The sequence below is a fragment of the Phoxinus phoxinus genome, assembly GCF_949152265.1.
Source record: "Phoxinus phoxinus genome assembly, chromosome: 24".
NCBI classification, from domain to species: Eukaryota; Metazoa; Chordata; class Actinopteri; order Cypriniformes; family Leuciscidae; genus Phoxinus; species Phoxinus phoxinus.
Window position 1 is genome coordinate 14,376,266 of NC_136899.1, and position 25,250 is coordinate 14,401,515.

Sequence of the window (25,250 nt, forward strand, 5' to 3'; positions counted from 1 at the left end):
CACCCTTATTTTTCCAACTGAGCTGTCCCTATACTATCTAATTATTAATATCTCACAAGCCAGAAAATCAGTATGACTGTGATTCAACATTAGTATACATGTATACATTAATTATTCCAAACATTTGATACAGTCTGATGCACATAATGACAAAATATTCAAGATGATGCTACTGCTGCTCTTTACCCTGACAGTAACTCAAACAGTAACCCAAACAGGATTAGCAGCAGCATGTGTGTGACTGACCTCTACCAGATGATTGTATCTTTTAGTGACAGCCAGATGTAGAGGGCCCACCAGGGCACTGTTGAGGATGTTGGGGTCAGCACCCAGCTCTAACAGTAATTCACAGCTCTGCTGTTGATCCTTCTCCACAACCCAGTGCAGAGGAGTTCTGCCCTGCTCATCCTGTACATTCAGCTCTACAAAGCAAAAAACACTCAATATATGCTATGGTTGCGACGTTCAGGATAGTAGGACATTCAGTAAGCGTTCAGAGTAGTGTGTCATAGCGATGAGTCAAAATACCTTATTTGGAAAGGCACGAATAATGACTTCTACCAAATAATAGAAACTGTTTCAATTATTGATTAATATAATGATGTGAAGGGTTGAAGGCAATAAATTGAGAACTCATGAATAAAAATGTGCACATGTATTTCAATTAAGATTTTATTGTACTACACTTTTATTGTACGCATCTCAGAAACCTAACCTTGTCAAGACTAAAATTGAAACAAGAAACTATCGTACACATTTTCTACTTTCTTAATTTAATGGTCTAAATAAATGTTTTAAACGTTTCTAGCGAGACTGAATTGAGGTGAGGGAGAGTGTACTTCAGGGTGAGCTACTAACAATATACTAAGGTTAAGGATAGAGTTTAGTTAGGGGTTAGTATTTATTTTAGCATTGTGTGGACACGACCAGAGCAAAAGGCAGGAGACACTGCTTGCAGTCAATTAAAAATTGTATTGACTTCAGAAAAAGAATAAATCAAAAATAACATAAACAAAGACACTAAAGGACCCTCCTCACGGAGGTATAAACATCCGATACCACCCCGCTAGACCTAAAAAATATCTGACCTGCTTTTTTTGTACTTGGAAGTTGGCAGGTCTGAATAGCTTGTATCTTCTGGATCTGGGGTTTAATAATACCATTGCCTAATACATTGCCCAAATACTCAGTCTCATTTTTGGCTATAGAACACTTGATTGAGCATCCTTAAATCACTGAACACTGTTGCAAGATGAAGATGCATCTTCCAGCTGTCACTGAATATCACAACATCATCAAGCAGCTGTAAATTCGCCGAAATCCTAAAAACAGTATTCATTAACGTCTGAAAGGTAGGGGGAGCCCCATGCAGCCTAAGAGGAAGGCCTCGGAAATGCAAAGGACTTCTAGGGGTGCGAAAAGCAGTAATTTCTCGGGATTCAGGAACCAAAGGCACCTGCTAGTACCCCATACATAAGTCTATTTTACTGATAAATTTGGCTTTTCCTAATTTCTCAATAAGCTCCTCAATATGGGGCATTGGAAAGGAGTCAAATTTGGACATGGAATTTAAGTAGCAAAAATTAACCTAACCTCCTCAGTAAAAGCTGACATTATCTTTTCTGGAATACTATAACTCATTCTTTTCACTTGAGCATTAGGTTTCTACATAATTTGATGCCGAATGAGAGGGGTACAACCATGGACAGTTCTGGATCACATAACTCTTGAATTAGTCATTTCTGCTCCCCTGATAAGTGCTCAAGATTAACTGAGGAGGTTTCCTGACTCGCCAATAGATACTGCTCTTCTAGCTTCTCTTCTTCCACCAACCGAATCAAATTTGCACTCGCAGACTCTTTCTGTGGAAACCATTCCTTCAAGAGATTAATATACAATGTTCTATGAGAACATGACCAACTAGGAGTGGCAATTTCATAAGTTGTAGGTCCTAACTTGTTAGTAACCTTGAACGGACCCTGCCATTTACCCAACAACTTGTTATCTTCTGTTGGAAGCATGACTAAAACCTGCTGACCTACAAAGAACCACTGCCTTGTCTTCCTATCATACCAACCTGTCTGCCTACCCTGTGCTTCTTGTAAGTGTTCCACTGCTAACTAATCTTTCTACAAGACCATCGGTTTCGGGATGGTAAGGTGTGGTCTTCAAACCTCTTATACCCAACAATTGATAAACCTGTTGCAGTAGCTTTTAAGTGAAATTGGTCCCTCTGTCAGTCAGGATCTCCTGGAGAAAACCCACTCTAGAAAAACACTGCACCAAACAAAAGGCTATAGATTTGGCCTTAATGTTATTCAAAGGGAAAACCTCAAGATATCAACTTGCATAGTCACAAATTACCAGCATGTATTTGTTACCTGCTTTACTCATCTAACGGGCCCACAATATCCATACCTAGACTTTGGAAAGGAATCTCTATTACAGGCAAAGGCATCAAAGGAGCTTTTGGATGACCTCGAGGGATTGGAATTCTGGACAATTCTTACAAAACTCAGCTATATCTTTGGTCATCCCTGACCAGAAAAGTGTTTACTGATTCGATACATTTTACGACAGCCCAAATGACCAGCCCAGGGGATAGAATGCCCAATTTTTAACACAATTTTGCGTACACTTATGGGAAGAACCATTTGTTGCCAGTTTCGGGTCTTACAATACAGAAGTTCATTCTCTAAAGAAAAAGTAGAACCTTTGAAGACAATCTCTCTCTGACTTGCTGTGCATGTTCTATCATTCTAGAATAGATGGGACCGATTTCAGAATCAGTTTTCAGCAGTTCAGACATATTGGCAGGGATCTCCCACTCCAAATAAACATTTTGTGAACCTTTCCATTCTGTGACTTGCACTACAGTTCCTTGAAAATAGTCTAACCTCTTCTCTCCTTTAGACTTCACAGGTTTCACTGGATGGGTTGAAAATATCGCAATCTTAAAAAAGGAAGGCATTTCAAGGAGCTTGTCTCATTCACCTCCTGGCTCGGTCTAGACTTTGCACAAGTTAACACCACATTACAGGTACTACTTGGCTGCAATAAGTCAATTAACACAGGACAATCATGACCAATGATCACAGGATATGGCAGTTTTGGCGCTAGCCCCACTTTCATTAGGTAGGATTGCTCATTCACCCTTAAATACACTTCAGTGGTCGGATAAGACCGTTCTTCACCATGGATACATTTAACCATACCAGGGCAATCACTAGAACATTTAGAAACAAGATAAATTTCTACCAAGGTTTGGGTGCATCCTGTGTCTATCAAAGCTATAACATTTTTACCATTCAGTTCTATAGGAACTGTGACATCACTGGGCATTGGAGTAATGCTAGGTTCAGGTATCATCATCCGTGGAACATAACAGACATTGTTAAGCTTTTTATTTAGGTTTGGACACATTGGTTTCTTATGGCTGTCACGGTGTGGAAGGATGAACCCAATTGCAGACAGTATGGAAAACACACAAGGTTTATTTTACAAATAACAGGGAAAACAAAAACCCACGAGGGGGTAAAACAGAGGTAAGGAAGGGTGACTAACTAGACAAAGATACTGACAAAATACTAGAAGACAAACAACTGATTCCAGAAATAGCTCAACAAGGTTACTCACAAACTTGACATGGATTAACAATGAACCGACACAGGACAGCAAACACAAGGGGATTAAATAGGGAGACTAATGATAACAAAACAGGTGACACAGGTAAAGCAATAATGACGAGACTAATGATAACAACAGGTGACACAGGTAAAGCAATAATGACAAAACGAGGAAACAAGGAGGGCGGGGCTAGATGACGAGACAACACAAGCACATGGCCCAACAAGGCCATGTGTTTGCACATAAAACATGGGTCTGTCATGATCCTGCCTCAAGACTTAAAGAAAGACAAGGACTAGATGGCAGAATCATGACAATGGCCTATCTGGCCACAACTAAAACACTTAATAGGTCCCAACTGTAGTTCAGCTAGATGTTTCTGTTTGTTTCACCAGTCTCTCACCCATACTCTTACCCCCTTGAGGTTGTCTTGCGAAAGGAAGTCTTGTCCTTTGCGGTCTTCCAATAAGCAAAACTCCAAAGCCCAGTCCTTCGCTTAGCTGTCACAAAGACATCCGCCAGCTTGGCGGCCTCCTCAGCAGAAGATGGATCATGCTCCTTAATCCAGGTTTGTAGTTCAGGACACAACATTCTCAAAAAACTGTTCCAAGAGGATAGTCTCTGCAAACTGCTGCATTGTCTTTTCTGCAGGTTTCACCCACTTGTAAAATAAATCCTTTGACCGAACATACAATTCCTTAGGAGTTTCCTCCATCAGAATGTCCATGGAACGAAACCGCTGTCGATAGGTCTCTGTGGCGAGGGGGGCGTGGTTCAGCGCGGTCTGTAACGGGAGAGAGAGAAAGGAGGCGAGCGATACGTAAGTAGGTCAAGTGCAAATGACGAACACCTGTGTCTTGTTGCAGTAATTGGCGTGGAGAGACCGCTTATAAGCCGCTACAACGGAGAGTGCGGGAAGAGAGAGGGACTGAGGACTCGTACACAGCGCAGGTTCTTCAGAGTGGAAAGAGTTTTGCCCCGGCAGTGGAAAGAGTGTGCATCTAAGTGGAAAGAGTGATCCTGTGCATGTATGGAAAGTGCTGTAGCGAGGCTACGGTGAAAGCGCTGTGTGCGCACCTTTTGTTTATTTTGTTTAAGTTGATTAAAATAAAGTACGAGTCTCAGTCACGCTGACTCCGTCTTCTTCCTGCCCAAAACCCCTTGAACCTCATCACAGTCTCAGTATTGATAGAATATTTCTTCAGTATTGCCTCTTTCACCTCCCCATTCTCGCTGTCTTCGTCCACATCCATACTAGCTACATAGGCAGCACGGGCCTTGCCAGTAGAGTAGAGGAACTAGTTGAATGGCCCAATCCTCTGGAGGCCATCTGCACACGGTAGCAGTTCGCTTAAAGTTAGTCAGATAATGCTTCATGTCATCCATCTCACGGAGCTGTTGCATCTTTGGCTCTTTTAATGGACCCACAGCAGTTGAATGTCAAACTCCATCTGAATTTCTGGAAGAAGTGTCTGGGCCCTCACTCTCCCCAGGCGGTGGATTTCTCAGCGAGGTATGATGAGTCACTTCTCCCTGCAGTAATCAAAACTGATGTTGCAAGGACCTCCATCTTGTTTCTTGTCGTGCATTTTCTTGTTCTTGACAAATTTTTCTTTCTTGTTGATCCACCAGAGTTTTCTGGAACATATCCTTGAGCTCACCAATGTCCTTAGAAGAACTCTGAGAGGGCATCAGCTCAACAGCACCTCCACTAGCACCATTGCACCCCCCATCTTCTCCAGGGTCCACTTGCGCTAGTGTCTCCATACAGATTTCACACAGCAATGCTCCTCTTCTGTATTATCCCACCGCTGCCACCATAATGTAGGGACATGACCAAAGCAAAGGCAGGAGACACTGCTTGCAGTCCATTAAAAATTGTATTGACTTCAGAAAAAGAATAACTAATCAAAAATAACAAAGACACTAAAGGTGACCCTCCTCATGGAGGTCCCTCGCCAGAACTGACTCGAACAGACAAAATTGATTATTTATACTGAAAGGTTCAACCATTTCATGATAATAAAGAATTGAAATAATATATACACATATAATACATAAATAAACAAAATTACACACACAATGAAAAAATGACCCCCCTGCTCACACTAGGAAATGGACTATACACTACCCAGAATTCCTTGGGATGGCATAAAATGAGGGACAGGAAGGCTGCACTTTCTCTTAAATCCCCACCCCCGGAAACCATGCTGCAGCCAAGAAACCAAGAAGGTAAGTTTTGAAAATGGGGATATAAACTAATATGGTTTATGTAAATTCTAAATAAAGAAATAAAACTCTTGGTGTCTTTTGTCATCTGTCTAATGAGAACCTTCAACTAGAAAAAGTTACCAAACTCATATATAACTAAACAATGAGAAACAAACAAACATTTATGCAAAAAAAATAAACCAAACGAACACAGGGCGCAATCAGGGGTAACTTATGACATCGTCACAAGCATTGTGTAGGCAATCAGCACTGTGGTTGAAATTAATATTTAGAATTGGCTGCAGGGGGAGTTTGGGTCTGGTTTTAGAAAAAAAATCATTACTATTTATTTGGTTGGTCAGCTGATCTCCCATCCTAGCCAGCTAACAAGTGTCTAAAACCAGACCAGACATCTTAGGCTAGGAGAGCAGCTAACCACCTTGGGCTGGTTAAAGTTGTTTATTTCGGCAGGATATTGCAGTGCAATAGATGTAATTAAGAAGAGAAATGTGCACTCTGAATATCATTTGGTCTTTTGCCATTGTAGTGAGTGAACCGGTGGCTCTGTTTTGTCAATGATTTATTGAAGTAGTGTTCACAATAAGCAGCCCAGTGACGTAAGTGTGTGATCCCTGAGGAGATTATGTGATAGTTTTATAATCATTAGAACATAATGACACATTGACCTGATGTGATCTGAATAGCAAAAGACTGTGGTGAATAAACAAGGTGAATAAACAACATATTTTGAGAAATTACACTTGAGTCTATGCTTTGCACTAATTGCATTGTGTGTGTGTGTGTGTGTGTGTGTGTACATATATATATATATATGTACACACACACACACACACACAATGCAATTAGTGCAAAGCATAGACTCAAGTGTAATTTCTCAAAATATGTTGTTTATAATGAAGGTTAAAATCTAATTTTATGTAGATTATGAAGATGACGTATTTGCTGCCTCAAGAGTCGGATCCAGTCTCTAAATTCCTAGAACTGGATCTTAAACTTTGAAGTTATTCCTTCCCTTTTGCTGTAGATTGATCTTAAAGTAGTCTTATGATCTTCTACAAAATGTAAGTTGTATTTCTGGGTTGTCAAATTTAATTTCATGTGAAAATGTCACAGATTTTGCAGTTTGCTAGGCTTATCTGTTTGTCCAACCAATAGCAGATGAGGAGAGAGCAGCTAATAGTGTAGAATGTACTCACTCAAGTCAGAATGAAATAAAAATGTTATTTTGATTACATCTTATTTATATTATAGATACGTCTGTAGGCCAACCTGGAGGTTAGCACTACCCTGGCTGCCTTAATAAATAAAAAAAACTATAGGATTTTCCTATAAGCTCGTGAACAACAAAAGTTTATGATTTGTCAGGATAATCTTCACAAATAAACAAAAATTTGTCGAAATGTGGGCTATAAACGAACTACACAAAGGTTGCATGACTTCAACCATGCATGACTTTTAACGAGAACTTTTTTTTTAAAAATCCATCGACTTCAGGACGATGGAACAGGAAATGCTAAAATGTTAACTTGTTTCAATGTTTTGGCCTACAAAAAAACATCATCATTGCAGCACTCTATTGTAAAAATGTATTTATGCATGGTTTAAATGTTTCATTTTGATTAGATCTTATAGATAAGTTTGTCCAAATCAATAATTTGTCCAAGTCCTACTTTCTTTTTTTGTGCATCACAATATGGAAGTAACGACCTGTCACATTACACTGCGACTTTAAAACCATGTCGAGGAGTAAGTCTTACCCTCAGGACCCACAGTAGAAACAATGAGCCGAATTATGTCCAGGTTTCCTCCGGCTGAGGCATAGTGCAGTATGCTAGCTCCATTCTCATCCCTGAAGCTTAGGCGTCCTGGACTTTTCTGGATCAGGTGGTCGATCGCAGAAGCCTTCCCTTTGAAAGCCAACTGGCAGAGGAACAGATTATAAAAGTATCTTGCCAAGGAAAGGTGAAACACAACAGTTACCTGGTATTTTTTTCTGGTTGTACTGTATAAAGAAACAAACACACATGCTGATAGCATCATCTTTTGTAAATATTTGTGCTCCCCTCCTTTCTCAGCTCTCTAAAACACTATGTAGGACAAACAACACGCACCTCAAACACATCCGCAGTATCCAGGTCTGTTTCCCCTTCATTTATCACACATTTGTAGAAGCTGTTTTGCCTCACACACTCCTTGCCAAGCTGCATTTGGTGAGCTTAGTGAGGATCTCCTGTAAAGACAATTCAATCGGTGATATTAATAACAACCTCAAAATGGCATTGATTGTGTTTTCTTTTAGTGGATGCTTTTGTGTGATGAGGTCCAAGGTTAAACTGAGTGCATGTGATCGGACTTGAGAGTTTATTCTCACATCATTGAACTTGAATCCACAAAAACTGCCATAAATATTGATTTATTCAATCAAAGACAAACATTGATTGTTTAGTAATAGATTGTGAAAGAGAACTGAGCCTAATCTCAACCATTTGACCCAAGTATGACAGAATGTGTTAGTTGCAGAGTTGAACTAGTTGAGCAACCCATTTGAAAATGTTGTTGTTCCTATATTACAACACTGAACTACTTTGAAGCTATTTAAGGTGATGACATTTTTACAATATATAACTATTGATAATACAATTTATTTTTGCTTTTAGAGTATTTATCTGACATAAAAAACACATAAAACCAGATACATTTACACTAAATTCAACAAATAAAACTCAAAAACAACCAACTTTATATGCAATAACTGTATCGAAAACATAATTATTTTGGCTTTTAGTCCATGTGTGTTACCTTTGAGGTAATCTTCACTAAAGTTGGTTAAAGTCTGTAAGATTTGTCTGTAAGGACTGTATGAATGATGCGCACAAGAATACTATAATGACAGACTTTAATAACACTCTTTAATAACACCACAGGAGAAAACACAAGAATAAATGTTGTGTACAGATGACACGGAAAATAACTGAATGAAGCGAGGGCTAATATACACACAGAGATAACGTAGCAAGGAACACCTGCATAACTCAATCAGCGACTACAGAGACAAACTAGAAAAGGAAACACTGGCAAACAAGAACTGGACATAATGAACACAAAACCAAAAACAAGAAGTCTATTATGCTCACATAGGCTGCATTTATTTGATGAAAAACACCATAAAAACAGTAGTATTGTGAAAATATTATTACAATTTAAACCAATTTATTCTTGCCCAATTAAATGCATCCTTGCTTAATTGATATTAACTTTTAAACTTTTACTTTTTTAAACTTTAAAAAACTATTACTGACCACAAACCTTTAAATTTTGTACATAGATAGTATCATTTATGTTTGTTCAAACCAGAAAATAACCAACTTTATATACACCAAAAACACACATCTTTTGTTTTTTTAGTCCATGTGTGTTAGCTTTGAGGTCATCTATATGCTTCCATACTGCTAAACCTAGACTAAATTAATTTTTAGCTGATTAATGCATGTAAAATGTAGTATTTTTCCTTTCAGACCAAAAGCTTTGAGGTCATCTATATGCTTGCATACTGCTAAACCTTGACTAAATACATTTTTTGCAGATGTATGCATGTAAAATGTAGTATTTTTCCTTTCAGACCGAAACTATTGATGACTCATCCTGCACTGACTCATTTTGTCTAATCAAATTCTCTTTATAAGGTGGTCCCTCCTCCAAATACCACCTACATCTAAATAGTAAGTTGCAAGTCATGGCTTGTGGCCGTGATGTAACAATAGGTTTTTGGCTATTTAAATAGACCATTCAAATAAAATCGATTTACTAAAATGATTTTCCAGCACGAGAGTAATCACAAAAGTGAGTGCGTTAGCAGTCACAATTAACATGAAGAATAAGCTGATGCCATGTTTCACCTAAGATAACCGTAACACTGAGAATCAGTCAGTGATGGGTGTACCCAAGTTGTTAAGTAGGAATATCAAATGCACTAAACAACCGCCTGTCTGATTGACCTACAGAAAAAGCTTTATTCCATTTCGACTACTGTTTACAGTTGTCCACACATGAGCCTCCCAGACTGAGGTGTCACATTACTGAAGATCCGAACACACGCTGAGCTGACAACATCCTCGTGCTTTAAATTCAGATCCAGGTAGTGCAGTGTGCATCTTTTGTGTGAGATTATTCTTGGAAAACGGCCCAATTCGGGAACTTTGGAATAGAACATCTCATTTTGAAGGAAAACACATTATATCCTCTGCCAGATAAGTGCACTAATTGATGGATTTCCGTCTGTGTAATTTGCAGCAGACACCGTGAATACAGGACGTCTTTTCATTTTCAAGATGAAGCACTAAAGATGGTTGCCAAGCAGTGAGCAAACACTGCTAAATGAGATAGACCCGGGCGGCTGTAAACGCAACAGTCTGCTCTTGGAATACAGCCCGTCGAACAGGTGTGCGGAGATGCAAATTGTTTTCTATTGTTTTTGTTGCCATCAAATCTATTTTATAGCCTTCTAAGAATTTGCAGAGAAATACACATTGTAGTTCTCCAGGATGTACCCATTATCTAGACTCGTTAAAGTTCTTCATTTAAAAAAAAGAGAAACAAAAGATAGTACCAGCCAGAGTAGAACATAATAAATTATAAAATAATTTGAAAAAAGAAAGTCACGGAATCAAAAGGTGAAAATTAAACACATATTTAGCATAAGACTAGTATCCAGTCATGCACTGGTGTTGTACTTAAATTGAACAAAAAATGCATAATTTGTAATTGTAATTGAATACTAAATCCTGAATCAATAAGTTCAAATAAATAAAGTCATATATATTATATCACATACATCACAAACTACTTATTTAAACGGTTGTTTATTAGATGACATAAAGAGAAGGAACTTTTTCCTACCTACAGTAGATGATGTGTCTGCTGAGCAGTTGTGCGCTGTGGTCTTGCTCTCTCTCAGTATGAAGTGAGTTATATACTGTGTTGGTTGAAGGAGATCCAGTTACAGAGGCTCTCACTCAGAGGCAATGTCATCTAACGCTATCATTAAAGCCCATGCTAATTTCACATGAGACTTTAGTACTTCAAATGCTGCTAAATGTAAAAGTAAATGTCCCGACAATGGCCTGTGGTTTCACATGTAATATTGCTTCCCAGAACTGATAAAAGGATTTTTGAAACAAAAGCAAAACTTGTGGCTTGTGGCTTCCCTCAGTTTATTGAAATATTTCAAATATGGATTTTTGGTTTGTCTTTGGTTAAAACTTTGCATTATTTAAAAGGAAAAGTAAGAAAAGATATACAAATAATATTTAAAGGATGATGACTCATGATGACTCGTCCATATATATATATATATATATATATATATAGCCTATATATATATATATATATCACGTTTAACAAAGATATTTGAACAAGTATTTGATACACTGCCAATTTTGCAGGTTTTCCCACTTACAAAGCATGCAGAAGTCTGTAATTTTTATCATATAGGTACTCTTCAACTGTGAGTGATGGAATAAACAAAAATCCAGAAAATCACATTGTATGATGTTTAAGTAATTCATTTGCATTTTATTGCATGACATAAGTATTTGATACATCAGAAAAGCAGAACGCAATATTTGGTACAGAAACCTTTGTTTGGGATTACAGAGATCATATGTTTCTTGTAGTTCTTGACCAGGTTTGCACACACTGCAGCAGGAGTTTTGGCCCACTCCTCCATACAGACCTTCTCCAGATCCTTCAGGTTTCGGGGCTGTCGCTGGGCAATACGGATTTCAGCTCCCTCCAAAGATTTTCTATTGGTTCGGGTCTGGAGACTGGCTAGGCCACTCCAGGACCTTGAGATGCTTCTTACGGAGACACTCCTTAGTTGCCCTGGCTGTGTGTTTCGGGTTGTTGTCATGCTGGAAGACTCAGCCACGACCCATCGTCAATGCTCTTACTGAGGGAAGGAGATTGTTGGCCAAGATCTCACGATACATGGGCCCCATCCATCCTCCCCTCGATAGGCTGCAGTCGTCCTGTCCCCTTTGCAGAAAAGCATCCCCAAAGAAAGATGTTTCCACCTCCATGCTTCACGGTTGGGATGGTGTTCTTGGGGTTGTACTCATCCCTCTTCTTCCTCCAAATATGGCGAGTGGGATTTAGACCAAAAAGCTATATTTTTGTCTCATCAGACCACATGACCTTCTCCCATTCCTCCTTTGGATCATCCAGATCAGGGGTGTCGAACTCCGTTCCTGGAGGGCCAGAGCCCTGCAGAGTTTAGCTTCAACCCTAATTTTTTTTTAGAACACCTGATCAGCTAATCAAGTCCTTCATGCTAATTTGAAAATTGCAGGTGTGTGTGTGTGTTGAAGCAGGGTTGGGACTAAACTCTGTAGGGCTGTGGCCCTCCAGGAACTGACTTTGACACCTGTGATCCAGATGGTCATTGGCAAACTTCAGACGGGCCTGGACATGCGCTGTCTTGAGCAGGGGGACTTTGCGTGCGCTGCAGGATTTTAATCCATGACAGCGTAGTGTGTTACTAATGGTTTTCTTTGAGACTGTGGTCCCAGCTCCCTTCAGGTCATTGACCAGGTCCTGCCGTGTAGTTCTGGGCTGATCCCTCACCTTCCTCTTGATCATTGATGCCTCACGAGGTGAGATCTTGCATGGTGCCCCAGACCGAGGGAGATTGACCGTCATCTTGAATTTCTTCCATTTTCTAATAATTGCGCCAACAGTTGTTGCCTTCTCACCAAGCTGCTTGCCTATTGTCCTGTAGCCCATCCCAGCCTTGTGCAGGTCTACAATTTTATCCCTGATGTATCGCAACACTCTGGTCTTGGCCATTGTGGAGAGGTTGGAGTCTGTTTGATGTCAATGTGTTTTTCTGGATTTTTGTTTTAGATTCCATCTCTCACAGTTGAAGTGTACCTATGATAAAAATGACATGATACCTATATGATACAGACCTCTACATGCTTTGTAAGTAGGAAAACCTGCAAAATCAGCAGTGTATCAAATACTTGTTCTCCCCACTGTATATATATATATATATATATATATATATATATATATATATATATATATATATACTTTATTATATATGACTTTAATTAAAGAATCATATTTAATTCATATGTAAATGTATGTATTCAATTGGCTTAGAAACAATTTACATCTGTTAATTGTGAATACAGAATTTTGAAAATCAGTTAAAAGGTATTCGAATGATCAATTGGTTAGAAGATTCAATTTGTTAACATATTTATGAGATTGGTTTACATTTAATAAAATTGATTTATTGATGAAAAATATATAAACCTATACAAATTTATAAAAACATATTTGGTTTAGTTCTAATAAATTAATTAAATTGCATTCTTATTTGTTTCATTTATGTATGACTGACTGTGGAATACAAATGGATGGACATGTTGTATGTTACTACAATATAATTTCCTTTAAATTTACTGTAGAAAGAATACAAATTATGTTTAATAACTTGTTGGTTGACATATATCAGTAAATGACAAAATAATGCTTTGAAAATGAATTTTATTCCCACGATGCCTGAATCTTTGACCCTATCAGATGCTTTAAAAAAGGATCCTGGCATTGTCAAGCTCACGTTCAAAGAGCTGCCCTCAATATTAATCATATTTTTGAAGCTTGACCTCAAACCGCCCACCCTTTGTCCCTTGAACTTTCTAACATGTCCGAGCGTGATCTGATAAAGCTCACACTCCAATCTGTCTCGAAGGTAAATCCTCTTGATATTTTATCACAAAGCTACAAGATCAAATCAAGCTGGACTGCCCAGGCTGTTGATCGCATGGATTATACAATATTCATTTGGGAAAAGAAAGGCTGGAATTAAAAGCAGGCATACTGTTTATCAAAAAGGATTATTTGATAAAATACATCATTAACTAGGGATTATGCCGTATCATGGGGGATATCAAGAATTATTGTATTCTCACTGTAGACATAGTGTGCTTGTTTACTACTTGCCTCATACGCTTTCAACAGCTGAATTCATACATTTCCAAATTCATGAATGTCTTGTATAATACACAAGTGTTGGTTGCAAGTGTCAACTCTGGGTATAAACTATACAGTATAATCAACATGAGGATCTTGCTCTCAGCGGTTTGTAAAACTCATCAGCAACTTTCATTACATTGATAGTGCATTAAATACTCTTGAGTGGGCAGAAATATTGATGAGGTTTGGGCAAGTTCTATATTCTATTCTATTTTGAGCAGCTGTTCCTACTTTATGATTATTTATAAACATAAGCGAGAAAGCTAAACACAGAGGCATACTCATCTTTAGCATGTCAGATAAGGACAAACAGATTGTCCTGTATCCATCCGTTCCACTTCAAGTCCATTCAAATGTTTGTATCTCATTTATCATTTAAAGTGAAGGATTGCGATTGTTATAATAAACAGCAAGTGACACATGCAAATATAGCGTATTCTGATCACGCACACCTGTCACTCATCAGTCGTCATCCCAAGCACTATAAAGCACACACACACACCCCACTAGTTGACTGTCCTCGTCTGAGAACACACATGCTCTGAGAAAACCCTGCCACAAGCTTCAGTGTTTGTCTGCAACGCTGTTAGTCGCCGTCAAGTCATCCAAGTCGTTTCTAATGCTGCCTACACATGCTATTGGAATTATTGTAAATACGAGTTTCCTAGTTAAAATGTGACATGAACGCCATCTCAAGTCATACTGTGAGGCTTGGGGATCATTTTGATACCAGAGTTCCAGAGTTGAACGTGCTATAAACTATAAACATGGCGGAAAGAAAGATTTCTGCTGTGACTGGTATATTAGTTTTTTCCACAACAGCTACATCACCTTGTCTTGTCGTTGAAGTAGGGCATATTTACATATATGAATAATCATTTGAATGTTTTATACACAGAAAAAAATAGCTTGTATTTGACAGAAATTCCAGAATCTTTGGCAAGCTATCTAAATAGCATGGTGAATGTTTATGGTTGTCAATTAATGAAATATTGAATATCATTTTGGTTTTAATAAGATTTCCCAATAGGCAAGAATAAACCTAGGGTGCTTTTCAATATCCATCCTCGTTTCCTCGCTCCTCCATCCTGTGACCCGGAAACCGATCGAGCTCAGCCATCTTGAAGGACATCTCATTATCTCAATTGCACCGCGGGGAGGCGAGAATCGAGGATCGAGGAGTGAGGAGGTTTCCTGAGGAGTCATGAGTCAGGAAACACGGGTGTATCCTTTGAGGAAGAGTTTTATCGACTAAATGTGACGCACGTATAAATTCTCCTCCCCTTTCACATCAGTCACAATCATTTTAATTTATACTTTACCTTTGCAGTTTATATAAACCACACATCTCACATATTTCAACAGGGTATCTTGCTTTATTATTATTTATTATGAATTTCTTAAATAACCAAACTTCAGCAAAAGGGCAGATCCTTTGAGTGCAGCTGATGACGCTGTGAAGTGAGTATCGAGTGATCAAGTATTCCAATGTATAAAAAAGCTTTCATTCGATTCCTCCGTTCTTCTTTTATTTACTTGCAGATTTCCCTCTCATCCTACAAGGTGGAGCTGAGACGCGAGGAAAGGTATTCTTGTTTATGTGATTTATGAGGACACAAATTTGTATAATGTGTATTACACTGGTATTACAACTTAAACTTGGTTTATGAGGACATTTCACGAGTCCTCATAATTCAAATAGCTTAAAAAACATAAAAAAAACTATGTTTTATTAAAATTTTAAAAATGCAGAATGTTTCCTGTGATGGGTAGGTTTAGGGATAGGGGCAGTGTAAGTGGATAGAATATACAGTTTTAAATTATAAAAACCATTACGCCTATGTCCTCACAAGTATAGCAAAACAAACAAACAAACTGTGTGTGTGTGTGTGCGTGCGTGCGTGCGTGTGTGGATCTCCTGTAAGACAAAACCAGTTCCCTCTTCATAGTCAAAATTAATATTAATAAATACTGCCTGTTTATTGTCCATCCAACCCTACTGTCGTCATTGTGTTCAAACCATGTTATGACAACCACACTGTAATGTGGTTTTTATTTATGTATTTACATTTATTTGACTCTTGTTTAAAAAATGTTAAGATGTTGTTTTGAAGGATTTTTATTAAGTACAATATAACACTATAAATACATTTTAAAAAGTAGCAAAAATAAATATTTTCAGCACAGACTGCAAGTGCTCTTCATAATTAATATATATATATATATATATATATATATATATATATATATATATATATATATATATATATATATATATATATATATATATATATAGATAGATATAGATATATAGATATATAGATTATTATTTTTATAGTCAGTTAGTTTTAATAAAAATCAGCCTCTGGCACCCAAATATTCTACTTTATGTAAAAGTGTAGAGACTATTACCTTATCTGGTGTGTATTCAATACCTGAAACACCTGTCATCAGCCATGTGCAAAATTATGACTGAATGTTTGCTTATCTCAAGGTCATATTTCAGTAATTTCCGTAGTTTAATTACTCTACACTAGTATCCTCTCCACAAAGCAAATAAAATCACAATAGACATCATAAAAAGGTGTAATGTTCCTTTCATATCCAAGAAGTCCATTTTAGACAACAATTTTCCAAATGACAATTAAACTTATCATTTTTCCCAACCATCTGCGGTTTTAAATATGTCTCATGTTCTAATAAATGTATCCAGTTGTCCCTAATAACCCATTACTAAGTGCCTTTATACAGCAATAGGCCGATTGGACTGCATGTAATGCTTTTCACAGAACAATGAAACCTGATCTTCACTCTTATGTAGATTGTCAAGGGGGAAACTCCTCCACATCCCCAAAATGTCTTTGAAACTGCTGCTTAAAAGACTCAGGATCTGTGCATTATCAGCTTTCTATCTACATAACTGTGAATCCCAGGAGAGCAGAGAGCACTCTGTGGAAAGCTTTCTTCTAGTACATTGACACAGACATCCCAAATGGGCGGGTGCGTGGTTACAATAATAATCTGCACCTGCTGTACTTACAGAAATCAAAAGCTAAGTATTTTATACATGCAGTGACCTGGTAATACTAGATTAACCAACAGATTTATTGCATCCACATGTATTATGCATGTTTGTCTTGGAGAATTCATAAAAATATAATTTTGTGTCATTAACTTTAAAGCACTTATATATAACACTCTCTACTTTAGGTTCAAGATGTTCCAGAACTCATGGCTCAACGTCTAATCCTTGACTTCATAAGACCAGACTGAGGTTAAAAGTTGACGTGAAGTTCAGTCTTGTTCGGGAAGAGTTGGGGAAGTACTCTTAAAAAAGGTTTAATGGGGTTCTATATAGAACCCTGGAGTTCTTCACTCAATTTTAAAGTTTCCCTTATGCCAAAAAAGGTTGAGGAGAAATGTCAGTTACACTTTATTTCGATAGTCCACTTTAGACATTCTGCTAATATAAAATGTACACGTACAACCAGTCATTAGAGTATTAACAGACTGTCTGCTTAATATCTGCTAACACTTTATTTTGATGGTCCACCAACAGACATTCTACTGACTATAAGTAACCTTGCAAGTACTACATGTCAACTTATTTTAATAACCCTAACCTAATGCTGCGTTCCATTTACCTCGGAGGACAAAAATATTAGCCGGGGTTGAACGCTGTGCTTGTTTTTTCGGAATACAAACACATAACACATAAAAAAGCAGTATTTTGCACAGATAATGCCGAAGTATCATGTCTATCATAGAAGTTCAATATGTGGACAATTGAGTTTATTGAGATACACAAACGATATATCACTACTGTTTCACTACAGTTGATGCGCTGAGCAGCCATTTTGAATTCTGAAGCCAGTTACGCCTCCCCCTAGTTTTTCCAGCTGCAATTCCAAACTTGAGAGAGCGTTCCAGTGAAAAGTTCCTACTGGCAACTAGGAATTTCACACTTCTGAGGACAAATCGAACACACTATAATAGTCCACTAATACTCTGAGAGTTAGTTTACGTGTAGTTGCAAATGAATGAGAGTTAGTTTACATGTAGTTGCAAATGTACTTAGTTAGTAAGTTTAGTTAGTAAGTTTAGTAGTTAGTATAATGTCTGAGTATCAAAGTGCAGTATCAAAAGAAAGTGTTACTTCTTTTTCTTCAAAAATATGATTTTTAATAATTCATTTGATTAAAACTAAATCCATAAAATCATACCATGCTGGGAACCCCTATAGGATATATATATGAATACCCAGACAGAACCCTTTAAAGTTCTATATAGAACTGTTTCTTCTCAGTATGTAGTCTGGAATGAACTACAGTTAAGTTACTGGTTTGGTTTCAGGTTGGTTTTGATGGACTCTTAGTTTGTGATGAATTATTTCCTATATTTCCTGCTGGTTTCCTTTTTTGTAGTCACTAGTTTTTTTCTGGGGTAACCGATTATGTTGTACACCTATTTCTAGTTTTCTTCACATTATCTTGTGTATAAAAGGCCGTCAGTTTTGTTTAACACAGTCTCACCCCAAAACGTCACATACTGACGGGTCTTGACCATACGGCAACATACGACGAAAAGGGTACCCTTTAACGTCCATGTGTGACGATTCGGGTATGGTTGGGTTTAGGTATGCGTTAGGGTACCGCTAGGAGGCGCTGCTGGTGCGCTTATGTCTGTGTCTCATATTGACGTTAAAGGGGTATCCTTTTCGTCGTATGTTGACGTATGTTGTTTGACCTTCCATCCGTTTGCTCCTGTTTTCTCCTGTGTGGATTATCGTCTTTGTTTTTTGTCATTAATAAATGATATTGCTGAATTTAGAACCTTCCTTTTTGTTTTTGCCTGATCCGCCATGACAATGACTGGCTGAGTCATGTTCAGAGTGGTTATAAAACTCTGTATAAACACACCTGTGAACTTATTACATCAGTATTACTGCATCTGTGTGTATCTTGGCAACTGTTCTGCTACACTGCTGAAGAACTGGAGCCAATGCTTGGCGGAGGAATTATTATTTGTTATCAATAAATTACTCAAATTTTGTTGCTGTGTATTTAATTTATGAAACATTGCCAAAGTATATGTATAGTAGATGCTCTGTGTTGCGCCCCATTGCTGTTGAAAAATCACTGTAAACCACGGCTTCCTGGGTTTTGTTGTTTGTCCAAACTAACCAAATTACTAGAATTAATTGATTATTAAATTCCAAATCAGTATGAAAGAGAGGACAGAGAGTTAGCGTTTCTAGTTACTCCTATGGTTAGTTACTGCATAATGCAACGCAGGTGTGGAAATGTGATAGGATCACAATTTTGAACATGCACGTTTTATAATATAAAATTAAACCGATGAGGATGGAACATCAAAGAGTGCATTAAATACAGAGAATTAAATATTGGGCCAATACAGAAATATTGGTCCGATTCACCAATCCGAAAAAGACAAACAATTGAATGTCAGCAATGTTGGCTGAGCTTACTCATACTTAAACAAGATGCCTCACATCAGGTCGCACCACAAAAAAAAGGAAGCCCATTTCTACCACATAAGAAGAAAAAAAAGCTTCCGTAAATCATAATTACGACATAGTGAGATGACACATGAGATGAAAAATGTCGAAGTTATAACTCGACTTTTTATAATTATGCATTTCTGTTTTAATTATGACTTTTTAATTCATAATTTTGGCTTTTTAATGTCCTTCTTATGACCTTTAAAGTCATAATTTTTACTTTTCTCATAAATATTACTTATGTCATAATTTAGACTTTTCATCTAATAATTATGATATGCTACATTTATGATTTACCACAGCACCATTTTTTTATATATTATTGTCACAGCCATGCACCAGCTGGAGTGCCTATGATCTCCACCAGAGAGGACGCTTTCCATCTGCTTTATCTCAACATGAACTACATTTCCCATAACCCATTGCTTGGACTAATCATGTTCTGATTACTTCCACCTGTGTGCTATTATCTTGTTTACTCTTGCCTATTTAAGTCCTGTGTTTTCACTGATTCTTGGCAACGTCTTCTATGTTCTTACACTGCATTTCTGAGCATTATCTTGGTTTCCTGTGTCTTTTTTAAAATGATATATTCTGTGCCTGTTTTATGGATTACCCTTTTGCCTGTCTTTCTGCCATTTGGGTTGTTTGACCTTTTGCTTACAGGGATTCTGGATTGTCCCAATAAAAGTGCGTTTGGATCTTCAACCCAAGTCTTGGAGCAGTCCGGAACATTATGTGCGACTTTAGAAAAATCCAGCGGTGCGCGTACAGTATGCACATACTCTTCTGATGACGAAATTCGCATCACGCGCACTGTGCTGACCCTCAAATATATGTAAAAAGTGAAGTTTACTTTGGCCTTTATGTGGTAGAAATGGGCTTGCATACAAAAGAGATCCACATATCTACTGTTTGTGTAATCTCAAACAGGCTGAATTGTACTTACAGTATGGGCTTATTTGGCTGGTACAAACTTTTGAATGGCAGGCTGGTGCTTATTTTACTATGTAATCTTTTTAGTAATATTATATTACATAGCCACTGATGATCATGCAGATGATGATGTAGCCTACATGTAATGACTGATCTCATTTGAGTATTCAAAATCGAATTCAAATGGTCGGAAATCTCTAAATGCACCAATGTTCTGTGATTATTTGCTTGTCTCTAGTCAGTTTGGACTATAATAATAAATGGGTTATTAAAAAGACTAATAATATTTTTGTATTCTTTATTTTCACAAATAATTATCTATCATATTTGTATTTGATTTTCACAAATAATTATCTATCTATCTATCTATCTATCTATCTATCTATCTATCTATCTATCTATCTATCTATCTATCTATCTATCTATCTATCTATCTATCTATCTATCTATCTATCTATCTGTTTCCTGAAATCTCCTGCAGGCTTGCTAACTACTCCTGGTGCTGGCAGTATTAAGTATTTATATGATTTTAAGTACATATTCCATGTGTAATTAAAAAAAATATTAACAACAATAAAGCACAGAAAGATATACACTTGCATCTTTTGCTGTTTTACCAGTACTTCTCAGTAAAATCTATCGGATTAGCTTCGTGTCAACTATTCCATTGTCTTTCAGCTGCATCTCTTAAGCTGTCTATGCGTGATGGTTAGCAGTTTAAGGAGGATATTCCATTATGCCGGCCGGCACCTTTAAGCTCCAATACTCTTAATTATCCGCAAATCTGTACTTACTGATATAGCCGCAAAAACGCAATTGACAAAACCTACCGGAGTACTACAGGTTAAGTGCATTACAAATGCATCCATGAATGATCATTTTAATACAATGCATATTTTCCCAATGAGTTGAATCCAATCAAGCAGAATCAGTTCGAGCAGGTTAGCGTTTTGATAGCGTTTGTTCCCTTCTCAAACCCCTCCACCGGCTTTAATCTTATTTTCAGGCATGCCACCATATGTCTCCATTTCTCTCTCTATCCCTCCCAGGCCACTTATTGAGAAAAAGCAACAGACAGAGTGACTTTTAGCACCGTTAGAGACCATGTAACATTGCAGATTTGATGCTATTTGGCAGGAAGGGTATGAATGTATCAGCTCAAGATCCCTCACTGTCAAGTGCGTCGAATAATGAAAGGCATCTTCCTCCCATACCAAGCCAGTCATGAAGGTCAACACCAGAGGTCACGAGTGCACTCAAGCGTATGATTCCTTTCAGGCTTCATAATAAGGAGTGTGGTGTACAGTTTCATGACAGTGGATTGCAATTGGATAGAAAAACACTCCACAGGCTTTCCGTACACAACTCTGAAGCTGACTATTTTTATTTCTCTAGGAAAAACATCTGTGCAATTTCCTATGTGTTTCACAAGGAGCAAATATGTATTTAATCATGCATGAATGGGAATTAAATTGTGTTAAACAAAGGCTGGCCTTTCTATAGGTTATATAGGTGAAGACCTTAACATAGCAGACAACAAGTAAAATATGACGCAATATGATGTTTATCATATAATCTACATCGGAAATAAGCATTTTAAGATTAAGATTAATAATAATTCAGCTTTTGATTGGTCGAAATTTAAATTTTCTATCTTTATTTTCATTTTTCTATATTGTTGTACCTGAATTATACTAAATATTTACATTTGTTTGCACAAAATTAAAAATTCAGCACAAATGTACACAATTTTTAATTTTTTTGAAAGAAGTATCTTGCTGCATTTATTTGATAAAAATATAGTAAAAACAATAATATTGTAAAATAGTATTACAATTTAAAATAACTCATCTATTTCAATATATTTTAAAAAATAATTTATTTCTGTGATGCAAAGTTGGATTTTTTTTAGTGCTTTCCCATTAAACTTGTTGCATTGGTTCTATGGATGGATGTTTTTATGTTATGATAGTTTGGTGGGCCTATTTTAATGATCTCACCTACAAACTTAGGGGCAAGCCATAGCATTAACCTTTAAGCTATTAATAATAAAATCATTTGAATGTGTTTGTGTTTGTAGATGGCTGATGTTCAGCTAATAGCTAATGAGCACATCTCCACCTTGTGGACATATTTTGACAGGCAGGATTTAATGAGAGTGGAAGAGTTTGAAGTTTAAACTAAAGAATAGTATTTCACAGTCAGAATAATGTAGGTTTCTTTGGTTCCATTAAGTTTTTCTCTGCATAAAAAGCCCTATTTGCATTTCTAATATACCCTAGATCAAAAATAAGTACAGTTTCACAGTGCTGACTCAGTGTTTGTTCCATCTGTGCACTCTTTGAGATTACTGCATGAGCTCATAAACACACTTGGCTCCTTATCATCGGCTGAAAAGTGATCTAATGAGTATTTTTGTGTATTTTTGCGTACATTTACTTACATTTTCAAACACACTGAAAAGTACAATTTTGACATATTGACGGCACTAAAACATAAATTATTTACGTATGAACAACTTTTTAGGCAAATGTGTATGAATCATTTATAAAAAAATGTAAATCATGGCATTAATATTTTTATTCTATTGTATTTAATAATTGTCGGGTCAATGTCAGTTGCATTTATTAAAAGCAGATTACTCATCTACTTTATATGAAATTGTAACATTTTGCTCTGTCCTGTGACTTCTGCTGCAAACTTGTTCCGAAAGATTACATAATGTTAAACAAGACTTTATTTTAAACATAAACTAAAAAAGAAAAACCAGGGAAAACCGCGGAAACTTTACAGCCCGTTTTACGGCAGTGATACCAAACGCTCATTGGCTCTCATCTGCTGTGTCACATATTGTGACATGCCGTGTTTTGAGTGATGTCAAAATGGCAAATTATGTGAAATATATCACAGAGCCCTTCACAGAGTGGATCGGGAAAACATTTTCAGTGATTAATAACTTAATTTCTGCTCTGTACCTCACACAAATTATATTACGCCAGAGGGGACTGAGACTGCAAAAACATCATCACGTGAACTATTTTTGGTACCACTTTTGACATTTTTGCAATAAACAAATTATTGTGATTCCACTTGTCTCTCTATTATGTTTTTCTTTACAACTCTACATATTTTTATGTTTATATGTTTCATATGTTTGTGGGATTAGCAGTTTAAAATATATTTGTATGGTATATTGTTTTCAAAAGTATAATTTCTGTCCATTTTCTATAAAATGGTTATGTTTGGGTTTGGGGATAAGGTTAATGGATCTGCAATTTATCTATAAATGGTAAAAAGGCAATTATACAAATATCTTACTTTATGATATACTTTTTTTTTTTTTTTTTACATTTCTTTAGCTGTAAATGCATAATTATGTTTACATTTAAATGTTGTCAATACATCCATTTTGTACATTCCAGCATCTATCCACACGTATACAAATTTTAAGTTATGTAATGATGCCTACGTATTGAAAATGTGACCAGACTGGCATAATAGATAATAGGCAAAAGAAAAATGACATTAACTTCTCAAAGAAAAGTCCTGACACATTTCACTATGGCGCTTGGCAAAATAAAAATCAGAAACAAAATATGAAGGTAACTGGCTTAAAATATGGGTAAAAACCAGAAAAGCAGCCAACATAACATCACGACCTTCGTATTTTATAAGATCAAGTTTGAAGCAAGATGCTGACACAGATCCAAAAAGTGTTTGTAGGAGCTTGCATATAAATAATGCCCAAAACATGCCTCGTCAGCACGTTATAAATAATGAACGTGTTTATAGTTTAGGGATATTTACAGCCGCTCATAAGTTGGGCAGCCCTGTGATGGGGGCATCGTGTTATTACCCCTTTAATCACATAAATAATCACAAGTATGGAAGGAGAAAACCTGACAAGAGATTAGATTGATTGGCTAGGCCTTATACAGAACGTTTCTATAAGATACGCTTCATTTTAGAGTTGTTGAGGATGGTACTCGTCTCATAGCGAGCAGCATCCCACATGCAGAGCCCAGGCAGAGGTTAAGCACAACGTCCTAGCATAGAATCATTATCCAACCCTGGACAAAAAAGCCCTATGAAATAAAAACTTTAAGAAGAATCAATTTGACTGTATGTGTATGTGTACTGTACAAGGAAGGTTGAAGACTTTGACCTGTGTGTGGGTATGTTCTTCCTAACGTGGGATGCGGCGTCATGGGAGAAGACATGCCACCCTGACCTTGCAGTAAAGCATGGAATAATTTATTCATTGCTTATCGTACTGGTTTTGCACACGCTGATGCAATGGAAATGTGCTTTTCTCCTCACTTTCCGCCGTTTTAATAGGTTCCTTTTGAATTGTTCTTTGACCCGGTGTGAGACCTATTGATTTCATCTCTATCTTAGCTTGAGAGAACTCAGATTGTGATCTTAATTTGCAATCTAATCTTTTTGTTTTCAGTTACCTTTTCCTCCATTTTAGATTAAGTGAAAACTGCCTCTCTTCTTTAGCTCATACTCATGCATGCCTACCCCATAGTAAAATCAAAAGTCACCTTTAGATCTAATTATCTAAACTGCTGTGCCTCCTGGAGCCATTAAAATAACCCTTATCTAAGAGCGCCCAGCTGGCAATGTCAGATAAATGGCATGCCATGAATCTTCTATAACTTTTTTTTTACAATATCAGTTGATGGCATGGGCTTTCACAGAATAAAGACAATGTGTACATTATATAAAATAATGATAGACAAAAAATTAGAAGAAAAAAAACACAACTTCCAAAAATTATATTAAATAAATGAATCAGTAAAAACAGTAGTTACTAATGGAGAATTAAAAGAAATAAGTTTTCAGATTACATCTGTCAGGATTAATAAGTTTAGTTGTCTTTTTGTTTCTG

At 36.9% G+C, this 25,250-nt stretch overlaps 1 protein-coding gene across 1 annotated transcript in view; it reads right to left on the minus strand.

The window, feature by feature from the left end:
* trpa1b (transient receptor potential cation channel, subfamily A, member 1b) overlaps positions 1–25,250 on the minus strand; it is a 174,593-nt gene that overhangs the window by 26,795 nt on the left and 122,548 nt on the right. The window contains exons 6-8 of the mRNA XM_079601669.1: positions 7,971–8,089; positions 7,617–7,779; positions 247–422 (exon numbers count right to left, since the gene is read on the minus strand). Of these exons, the coding sequence (XP_079457795.1) occupies positions 247–422; positions 7,617–7,779; positions 7,971–8,066 (435 nt within the window). The 5' untranslated portion in view covers positions 8,067–8,089. The remainder of the gene's footprint in view (positions 1–246; positions 423–7,616; positions 7,780–7,970; positions 8,090–25,250) is intronic.